Source organism: Pinus tabuliformis, chromosome Q, assembly GCF_031772625.1.
Source record: "Pinus tabuliformis cultivar Carrire ecotype Pingquan chromosome Q, CPIR1, whole genome shotgun sequence".
NCBI lineage: Eukaryota > Viridiplantae > Streptophyta > Pinopsida > Pinales > Pinaceae > Pinus > Pinus tabuliformis.
In genome coordinates this window covers 277,800,574-277,811,642 of record NC_142296.1, presented here as the reverse complement: position 1 = coordinate 277,811,642, position 11,069 = coordinate 277,800,574, and the positions used below count along the sequence as shown (strand labels likewise).

The 11,069-nt window shown below is 37.7% G+C and overlaps 1 protein-coding gene across 1 annotated transcript; it reads right to left on the bottom strand.

The window, feature by feature from the left end:
• Nucleotides 1-856: 856 nt before the first annotated feature.
• LOC149219305 (putative polygalacturonase) lies at nt 857-10,615 on the bottom strand. Its single transcript, XM_089382562.1, has 5 exons — nt 9,882-10,615; nt 8,602-8,722; nt 8,321-8,495; nt 8,116-8,186; nt 857-2,272 (listed from the first exon to the last, which is right to left on the bottom strand). The coding sequence occupies exons 1-5, from the start codon at nt 10,374-10,376 to the stop codon at nt 1,620-1,622; spliced, it is 1,515 nt and encodes a 504-aa protein (XP_089238688.1). The 5' UTR covers nt 10,377-10,615; the 3' UTR covers nt 857-1,619.
• Between the last annotated feature and the right edge of the window lie 454 nt (nt 10,616-11,069).

Sequence of the window (11,069 nt, the reverse complement as noted above, 5' to 3'; positions counted from 1 at the left end):
AAAACCAATATTACACTAAATTCTCACAACTTAAATTCTAGCAATTTGAATTCTCGCAACTTAAAATTCTAGGAACTTTAAATAGGACTTGCTACTTTGTAGCTTCCCTTGTTTAATAATAGCAGAGGACTATATGAAAAAAGTGGTAGATAACCCTTTCTCACTTGATAATTTTCTTGGATGAACGGTTAAAAGTTTGTTTGATTTGTTTTCCTAGGTTAAAAAAAGTTAAGTAATTTTTCCATTAGTTAATGGCATGTAGTTGATATTTAGAGAAATTACAAGAAAATGACTTAAGAGCATTATGTAGACCTCTACAAAGTGAATACAAATTGTATTTCTCAAGTGCACCACTTATATAAGGTGGTTAAATGGTGTGCAAATTGTATTTCTCAAGTGCACCACTTATATAAGATGATTAAATGGTGTGCAAATTGTATTTCTCAAATGCACCACTTATATAAAGTGGTTAAATGGTGTGCAAGACAAGTTTGATTGCCTGCATCAAATGAAAAAGAAAAGAAATATTTAAATATCACTCACCCTTCTTATATTTAAGAACACGCCCTTCTTATATTTAAAAACACACCATTTTGACAACAAAAAATTATCAAGAAAACGACTAATCCCATCAAGAAGCAATTATGAGATGGGATTAATGCATTTTATTAAAGTGATAACATTAAATCATAGAATAAAATTTTATTGGGACAAAATATGATACACGATTTCTTGCCAAAGTTATTAGAACCACACATTTCAAGAACCAAAATTCCCAAAATAAACTGTACTTACCAAAAAAAACTTGATGAATACATCGGACAATTAAACAATACATAAATTCCCATGGCTCACATCAACCAATAAAGTTGGAAAACATAGCTCCAAACCGGTTTGAGGGCAAAATTGTTCTGAATCAAAACCGACCAGTTTCCATAATTATGGTTCATGCAAGCTGGTAAGTGACGTACATCAGCCGGTCATCGATTAGAGCTTGGTGGATTGGACCATCGAATTCCAGAAAGAGATACAAACGGGAATGACTGAGAGCTGGTGGAGTCACCATCAGCAGGACTGGAAGATTCTGGCCTTGAAAAGTATGGCAGTTTGGACAATGCAGCGCCAACCATGTGCACAACTATCTCAACGAGCTTGCAGATCCAAATTTGTTTGTACTTGGTCCTCCTCCCTAGGCCCTTCTAGAGGCAAGGCCTCTAATTTTGTACTGTTTCCAACGTTTTCAAATTCAATAATCATGCACTTGTTGGAATGCACTGCTTCCATAAGAGTGACATATTTCAGATAACAGGATGTCTTCCCGTATAGGTGAGAAGTCAAATCTTAATCCATGTGAATACACAGTGAGGCAGTTTCATACATTAATTGGCGAGAATTCAAATCTTAATCCATGTGAATACACAGTGAGGCAGTTTTATACACTAATTTGGTGTTTGGCTCGGCTAGTGATTTTAAATTTAACATTTACCAAATTTTCTATTTGATCAAAAATACAAACCTCTAAAATTCTGCTTCAGCAATGCATGCCTATGCCTTTCCGATCATGCCAAAATGAGCAGAGAAATTCATGAACAAAGAATATCTAGGTTGCCTGGCATATTCTAAGAATGTCTTAGCATTGGACAATAAGATACATTAATTTGATCTCGAGTTTGGAAGTTTGAGCATGGTGATGGTGAAACATTTGCAGAAAAACCCTCAACAAATTCACAATGCCAAGTAGTTCTTCCTTGTGGAATCCCTTCCAATTTAATATTTGAAAGGCAGATGTCGACAAAAGGGGTCTTATGCAGGCCCTTGAAGGATGGTGCATTATGTATGCCTTTACCCACAATATCTCTTATTATTATTCCCTTGATGAGTGGAAGAGCATTTAGATCCCAGTTACTATCTGGGTGATCATTGGAATCAGCTGTGAACTTGATGGGTATCTTGACATTTTCCATTGTTATGTTAGAGATTGTGATATTGGTAATATAGCCACCTCTCCCAATATCAGTCTTCACTCTGACACCTGCAGATGCATTATAAACATTCAAGTTTTCTACCAGTACACTTTCTATTCCCCCAGACATTTCACTTCCGATTCCAATCCCTGAACAAGTTGGAGTTGTTCCTGTCACTCGCCGAATAATTATGTTTGAGCTTGGATGCCCCACAGCTATTCCATACTCGTCCCATCCACTCTTTATGGCTACAAGATCATCACCACTGCGAATGTAGCAGTCTTCTATACAGACATTTGAGCTTGAATCTGCCCACAAGTATATGTGCTATGATGTTAGAGATAGACCTAGAATAGAACCTAAAGAAATATAAATACCTTACAAAACAGAAAAAGTGACAAGGATCACAAGAATGCCCCGTAATTAAGAAATTTAAAACTTGTAAGCAAATAACACAAGTAATAATGATCACAAGACATAAGGACGAAGAAGCTGAACAAGCATATGAGATAATAAACCAAAAAGTGAGTCATTAGGAAGGGTTTGCACCTTTTTTCAATATCTTATTACAATATGCCAATGTGTAACCTTACAAGAAATATTGTAGTTTAAGACCCAAATTCTTTTGAAGGAGCTGGATTATATGGGGAATTGTGAATTGACCCAATTTTTTCAAGATAGGGGAAACTTTAGCAAGAAACATGGTAATTTGAGCAAGGTAATGCATCTTAAAATATATGTATAAATTCCAGCCTAGTGTGCTATATCCAGTGATGGTTTAATACGGAGAGAAACATGCTATATCTAGTGAATTACAATCCATCTTAGAAACCTCATAAAACTCATCCTCAAACTCACAAGAAAATAAATACTAGTGCATAGTTAAAGAAAATCAAGAAAGGTATCCCAATTCCAATTTCAGGAAACTCTTAAAGCATTCACAACTTTATGCTATGGAAAAAAGATCTTAAAGGAGTAAGGTGGTAGCTTTTCACTTCTAGCCCTAAGAATGAGAAAATGGTGAAAATTATTGAGGGCCATCCTCCTAACTAATAACCATCAAACTCTACCTTGCCATTGGGCTTACTTTGGTATCAATAATCAGACATGGAAGCTCCTAAGAAAAGAGAGACGAATCCAAATGGTGACCCCAACCATGCATCCTGCTTTCTATGTCCTCTGTTGAGCCCCCGAGAGCAAGTCAGTGTTGCCATACTCTTGATTTTAAGATTTGATAAGTTCAAAAACTTGCCATCAAATATCTAATTCCACGTCATCTAATGAAAAAGAAGTCGGTCCTTACAAAGGACATAAAACGCAATTGGCATAAAGTGCTCAAGCAATTAAGGACAAGGCAATCATTGAAATAGCAAAGAACAAGAAAAAAATAGCAGGGTTGTTGTGGCCTTAGCAATGTTCACATGTCAAGAAAGTCAAATCATGACATAACTAGTTAGTGTCATTAGAAGATGTTTACACCATGATTGATAAGGATGATTCCATATTCATTTAGGTTATGAAAGAGACATCATTAAATTGGAGAAAGATCACTTGCAAGAACCTTGACACGAGATACATCATTCAACAGAAGCTTCTTCAACTAAATGAATAAAACTCATCCTCAAACTCACAAGAAAAGAGAGATTAGTGCATAGTTGAAGAAAATCAAGAAAATTATCCCAATTTCTTAAATCAATTTCAGGAAACTATCAAAGCACTCACAACTTTATGCTATGTAAAAAAGACCTTAAAGGAATAAGGTAGTACTCCCCGAATGGGATGCCAAAAGAACAAGAGGGAGGGGGGCGGAATGCCATCATCCCACCAATCAACACACCTAGGGGAAGTGGGAGCACGCCCATCTAGAGGATTGAAAGGTACATGCAACAAGCACGGGAGTTACAATGCACACATGAAGCTCCTCCTTCATTACACCATCCATTGCTCAATGAAACGTAGCACCATCCAACCTGATTTTGTATCTTTGATGGATTTCAGCTCAATTGAGAGCTTTGTCATTTTTCTCTGCCCCATCAATTCGACATATATTCAAGGGCAAGCGAAGGCACTTAGCTTTGGCATTCTGCTCCAAGATTTTATTATACATTGTATATTGGAAAGCCTCTGGATAGTTCTCAAATCTCAAGATGTTTATCAAGAAAATGCTCGTCCTTGGCTCTTGCAATTTCATTGTCTTTTCTTTCTTGTAGAGAGCGAATTCAGGATTATGGTGTTATGGTTCTATGTCCTGTGGCTATTTTGGGACAATGCACACATTGGTAGTGTAGTCGGATGTCTAGGCTGAGACCTCTAGCCTGCCTCAGTGGTTTCCTGGTGACTTCCTAGTCCATTGTTAGCCTTTCCTGAATCTCAGTGAGGAAGGGGATGTAATTAGCTACACCAGTAGGAACACTCATTCCAAATTTCACTCATTCTTCCAATGATGGAATGTGTCCGTGCCACATTTCGCAAGTCTAGAGTCTTTTCTTTAGGGCATTTTTTTTTAATTCTCATTTTGGTTGTTTTTGTGTGGTCTGTAGTTTTCAATCAAGGGGTTAGCACAGGGCTTGCCCCTAGATGTGGGCCCATTATCTCCCCTTCACTCATTGGCATCACTCTCAGGTGTGTGAGCCTTAGCCCTCCGCCCAAGCCAATGATGATTATCCTCGGATCTTCATAGTCCATCTCGAGACACTCTTGGAGGTCCGACCTCTAGTCAAAAACACTTTCCATTCCAGCGGACTCCCCTACTCTGTTTGAGTAGCAAGACATGCTGCATCAACGTGCTCGGGTCCACTGAGGAGCGACTCATTACCAGGAGCATGGCTACGCCAAGGCCCAAAAGAGAGTAGAAAGCTCAGCGACCAAGTTTATGGAACTTACCCTACAGCCAATTCAAGATGAATTGATTCAGGTGAAACGAGAGTTGGTAGATGAGCAGTGCACCCTCACTGATTCCGAAGTTTTGGTTGAGGTTGCAAAGTGGATGACCAACGTTGGTCACACTTGGGGAAGATACAACCAATATATGTACACTTTGGACATCCAACGACAACTCAAATTTCTCCTTGGTAGGGTTCTCCTTGAAAAAAATGCAATGAAAGAGGACAGGCTTCTCTCCCTGGATCATATGTGAAGACAATCAGCATCTATGGATCAAAGGCTTGGACACATTGAAAGTCACATGGGCATCCCTCTAGAACCAAGCTGCTTCTCTCCCTGGATCGTATGCAAAGACAATTGGCAGCAATAGATCGAAGGCTTTGACACATTGAAAGGCACATGGCCATCCCTCCAAAACCAAGTTGCTCTCTAGGCAGCAATAAGGAGCCCATAAAAGTAGAAGCCACTGAATCTGATCACTCCTCCCGATGGTTTTCTCAATTAGTTTGTTTATCCTCATGCAACATTTTTGTATGTTTTCGTTCGTTATAGGCCCTAGAGGCCTAGTTACATTTTTTAGACTTCTAGATATAGTCAATAGGACTAGTTTTTGGAATAAAACTCTTTTGAAAAGACTGTAATTTTGTATCTGGTTGGGCCTTTCCAATGGAAGACTGTATCAACACTAAAATGTAACCCTATGTTATCAGCAGATATAAATATTTACTTCACAAAACAAAAAGGAATAAGGTGGTACTTTTTCACTTCTAGCCCTAAGAATGAGAATATCGTGAAAATGATTGATGGTCATCCTCCTAAGTAATAACCATAAAACTCTACCTTGTCATTGGGCATACTTTGGTATTAGACATGGAAGCCCCTAAGAAAAGAGAGACAAATCAAAATTGGTGACTCCAACTATGCATCCTGCTTTCTATGTTCTCTGTTGAGCCCCCAAGAGCAAGTCAGTGTTTTCATACTCTTAATTTTCAGATTTAATACGTTCAAAAACTTGCCATGAAATATCTAATTCCACATCATCTGATGAAAAAGATGAAGTCGGTTCTTGCAAAGCACATAAAAGTTTAAAACTCAATTGGCACAAAGAAATCAAGTGATTAAGGACAAGTAAATCATTGAAATAGCAAAGAACAAGAAAAACATAACAGGGTTAAAGTGGCCTTAGCAATGTTTACATGTTAAGAAAGTCAAATAATGACATCACTAGTCAGTTTCATTAGAAGATGCTTACAACATGATTGATAAGGATGATTCCATATTCATTCAGGTTGTGAAAGAGAGACCATTGAATTGGAGAAAGATCACTTGCGAAGACCTTGACACAAGATACATCATTCAACAGAAGCTTCTTCTCACGGGAGATGAAAACATCAACTACATTCATGAAACTTTTAGTGGAATGGATACAAGGAAGAAGTGTCTGATCTAACTCAGAGATTTTTCCTTGGAGATAAAACTGAAAGTTTCTGGTAAAAGTTAAACATCAGTTGGTTACTTAAAGTTAGTGAGGTCAAGAGTTAATACCCCAAAAGCAGAATTACTATTTGAGAATATGTAGGATGTTAGATAGCCACATAAATTTATGGATAATATACAGAACACACGCAAAATGAACTTCGAGCTCATGATAACCTGATGCATACTATAGCAATTCTCATGATGGTCCATTGTTTAGAGAATATCAGAGGAAAGCAGCTTCAAAGCATATGTCCAGTACTAACGTGACCTTCTTATGGTCCTAGTATATGCTTCTTTATATTTGCAACTATCCAAATTGAGGTTATTTTTCCCAGACTTATGGCAGGTTTTCAATAAACAAAGGGGTACTTGTCAGATTTGCACTCTGTTCTTACCATCCAATTGTCAATCGATTGATGTCCTATTGTGTGTATACCAGACTTTACTAAGCTTTAAACATGACAGTAGAATCCTTTACTTGTCCTACTTCAAACTCCCTGACTGTAACCCCATTGTAGCTTGGGGTCATTGGAGGGCACCGATGACCCGAATCTACAATCACGATAAGGATGACCCCTGAAACCTAAGGATAAATAGCATTTGTTAATCTCAGATGTGAACGAAAGCTCCGGTGGCCTTTAGAGAAATGTGAAAATTCAAAATCCTCCATCAAGTAAGGTTCTCCCGTAACCATTGACAGATCTTCATCTACCATCGTTATTGCTAAGGCCATGTTGTCAATCCTAGAGCATTCAAATAAATGAACAAGATAAGTCCTGGTTTATTTCAAGTCCTGGAAGAGAGGGATAGAACCTACCTTCTAAAATGTCTTCAGAAGTGAAGACTCAAACCAAATTGTAGAGAATCATGACACAGCTGCTTATGTACCCTAAAGTTCATTTGAAATCAAATTGTAGCCCGTCATTACGAGGGTCTTTAGCTACCCGAAATATTGTCTGAAACTGCTAATATAAACTATCATCACAGCCATAAGGTCTCTGATTCTGTCAATGCATTTAACAAGAATGTAAATTTCATTTTTTTAGATATACAGGGGAAAAATCAGAGATCTAAAACACAAATAAAGCACAGTTACCAAGGCAGTTTCAATGAGGAATCGATATAAAGAGATAGTTACCAAGGTAGTATCAACGACATCCATTTCAGTAGAAACAACACAGAGCATTTTGAAAATGCAATCTATGGAAAGAGTTACCATCTTCAAAGAAAAGCTTTGATTGGTTTTCATTATTCTTTTGCTTAACATTCCCCATAATTTAAGAAATCTTCAAATAAATTTCCTCAAAACCAATCATTCTTTGGCAGAGAGAAAAAGATCTCAACTGTAAGTTGTGTTCCTTGTTCCAGAAAACCAGCTTGAGCAACTTAAAATTGATATCACGGCATGCTGTCATGGACTATCTATTATTTGGATTCATATGTTTCCATTAGCTATCAAGTATATTCACAGTGATGCACCCCATAAATTCACAAGATAGAGCAAGATCATAACAATACATAACATACTAGAAATTGGGAGGGAGAAATCACCAAAACTTAGGTTGATAAACATAAATCCTATAGTTCATCCCTTGATTGAATCCACATTCTTTGTACTTTTCACATAATTTCTGTTAGGCAGCAATTTAGCCCTAGGCAACATTCTAAACAACATTCGTGATAATTGGACAAAAAGAAAGTATCTAGAAAATGAGATAGAACTAGGAGTGAGTTCATCAAAGCATGCAAACAGAACCACTAATAAAACTTTGTTAGCAGTGAAAATTACCTGGATCAATCCCATCTGTGTTAGGGGCATCAAGGGGAGCCAATATGGTCACATGTTTTATTACCACATTCCTGCAGGACAGCATGTAGGAGAAATGTTGTGAATAAGAACAACATCTATTCCGATGTATCCTTATTGCAAACAAATACAAATCAACACAAAACTTGCTTAACTCTCACACTAAAAAAAAATAGTAATTACCAACCTGCAATAAACTGGATGTATGTTCCAGAATGGTGAGTTAAGGAATGTAACATTTGAGATTATTATATTTTCTGAATTAACAAACTCAACAAGGTGACCTCTTGTGTGTTGCAGGGTCTTATTGAACCACATATCCCACCACATCGATCCTTGGCCATCAATAGTCCCATTTTCACCTATACAAGCCAATCATATTGGGAACATGAGCCCTAATCAATCCAGAATCCTGTTCTGAGAACACACACAAACACATAGAGAGAGATTAAAGTCATGGTTGGTCACCTGTAATCACAACATTTTCAAGATTTTCCCCATGAATAAGGCTGATATGCCTTCCGCCAGGTCGTTCTCGGCCGCGACCATATGATGGGAGTGGCTCTATAAGAGGCCAGTCTTTTGGATCCTGCCATACAGAGGCATCAACATGGCTTGAAATTTTAACATGTAGAATTATAATCAGCAAAAGGAAAACCATTCAGAAGATCTTTTAAATCAAATGAGATAAATACTGTTCTCCAATTTTAAATATACATGTAGAGGAAGGCATGCATGTAAGAAACGCCTGCTGACAAGCTTCATGTAAGCCTGACATTATCTCTGTATTGAAATTACCACGTCTTTTATTGGATGTTTTTCGTTCTAGTTGAATTGACAATGGGGCTTTGGATTTCTTTTGATTGAGCAATAGGCTCACCTATCCAATCCTCATGAACTCATATTTGCACCAAGAGATGCAATGCACATTCTACAGCCAAGGTGGGGTTGAGCCCTGGGGTGATCTCGTCATGTGTTGTGTCTGTGCTGATGCGGGTGTAATAATGCATTGAATCTAAGGGTGCATTGAATATAGATGCTGGCACAAACCCATCTAAAGCCAGGTTTGATATTCATCTCGAGGTTGCATGTCTCAGGGTTCCAATAGTTGATATTGGACCTTAAGCTTCACTTCACAATCTCTGAGATATTGGACCTCTTAGATATTGGACCTTGAGCTTTGCTTCACACCTCTTAGATATTGGACCTTGAGCTTCTATTTGCAACCTGGAAGTGCATAACAGACCTGGGTTTGGAATCTAGATGGGTTTGTAATGGAAGTAGTCTAGTCCCATGGACTAGCTCTGTGAACTAGGCCCTTCAACTGCTTTTTGTAGTCTAGCCCTATATATTTGCAGGGTGATCTAGTCCCTTCAGCAGCTAGATTCAAGCAATGATCTAGATTATATTATTTAGGCGATCTAGTCCCTTCAAAAGCTTGATTCAAGCAATGCTCTAGATTATATTATTTATTTTGGTGTTGTCTAATTATTTTATATTTTAGTATTTTAGTTGGAATTCAGTTATATGATTGTCAGTTATTTTGGTTATCTAAAATGTATATTTAATTACATAAATAAATTCAACATCCTGAAAACTCTCTGAGCTCTCTAATGAAACTTGTAAGATTTAGCGCAGAACCGATCGGAAAATAAGCCCTCAAAAGCTTCACAACGTAAAAAAGTTAGACTATTGCATTTATAGTTAGAGTTCTTTCAAAGATACCTTAGAATCCAATGATGTCTTACCTGAGATCCCAGAATGAGTGCATCTTTTCCCAAGTACAAAGTGATGTTGCTTGTGAGATTAAAACTTCCTGTGACCCACTTCCCTGAGGGAACATTAAGCTGTGCCCCACCCTTGTCTGCAAATAATTTCAGATAACCAATGGCCTTCTGAAAGGCTCTGGTATTCATAGTCCTCCCATCACCCACACCTCCAAAATCTTCAATGGATACAATCGTCTTCCTTCTGCCATTCATCCTAACAAAACCTGAACAACTCTGCTCTTCTGCTTCAAAAAATCCATGATCCCTGAAGTCCTCAGGCTGATTGACCCACGAGGGAAGGTTCATTCCAGTCTTAGTCTGAACCAGCACAACAACTAGCAACGTCAATAAAAGAATAAAGAGAGCCCGAGGTGCCCTTGAAACCCATTTAAGCTTGCAAACAGTCTGTATTCCATCGTTATAGGAGCATGGCTCTTGTTTCTCTGAATCGGTCGTCATTATCGCCTGCAACATAACATATAAAAACCTGGGTATCTCCAAAAAAACATTGGGTAGAAATCACAAATCTCCATAGCTTCTTTGAACAACCAATAAACATGAAACCCATGCAAACAAAATCCCCATATTGCACTGTTTGGTATGATACCCATTCGTCAAACCCCTGTTATTCTGATGGCGCAGAGATGTATTTGTTTGTTTCAAAGCGAAGTTACATTGAAACGGTCTGAATTCATCACGGCTGCGTGGCTAGAGACGTGAAGCAAGGCGCTGTCTGCGGAGAACGGAGAGAAATCGAGGCAGGGAGACCAAATTAAGTCCGCAGGTGGCGGGTTCAATGTCCATGTTCTTATTTATATTTTTCTATAATGTAATAAATCATATCTCGAACTAGGCGTTAGGATTCATGTACAGTTCCGAAAAAAGTTAGAAATTGCGAATTAAGCGGAATATTTTGACATAGATTCTTTTTTAAGTTTTTAAGTTATACGTCAACCATTTGATGTGATCTTTCGATGACACTTTTTTGACAGATATTTTTAGCAGTCGTCAGTTTCTGTTATTTTTCCAGACATGTTATATATTGTATTTATTATCAGTTTACCAGTTACAATTATGTAATAGACAGTTATATTACTAATGTGGCAAGGCCATCAATTTTGTATACGTTTCTTTAAAAAATTTACATGTAATTTTTAATTCATTAAT

Bases quoted from the DNA above. Each gene is read 5' to 3' on its own strand.
- LOC149219305 (XM_089382562.1), bottom strand. From the start codon at position 10,376: ATGTTGCAGGCGATAATGACGACCGATTCAGAGAAACAAGAGCCATGC. The intron at 8,496-8,601 runs GTGACCAACCAT...TGGCTTGTATAG, and splicing joins TGAAAATGTTGTGATTACAG to GTGAAAATGGGACTATTGAT. The intron at 2,273-8,115 runs GTAATTTTCACT...ACTTGTGGGCAG, and splicing joins CACAGATGGGATTGATCCAG to ATTCAAGCTCAAATGTCTGT.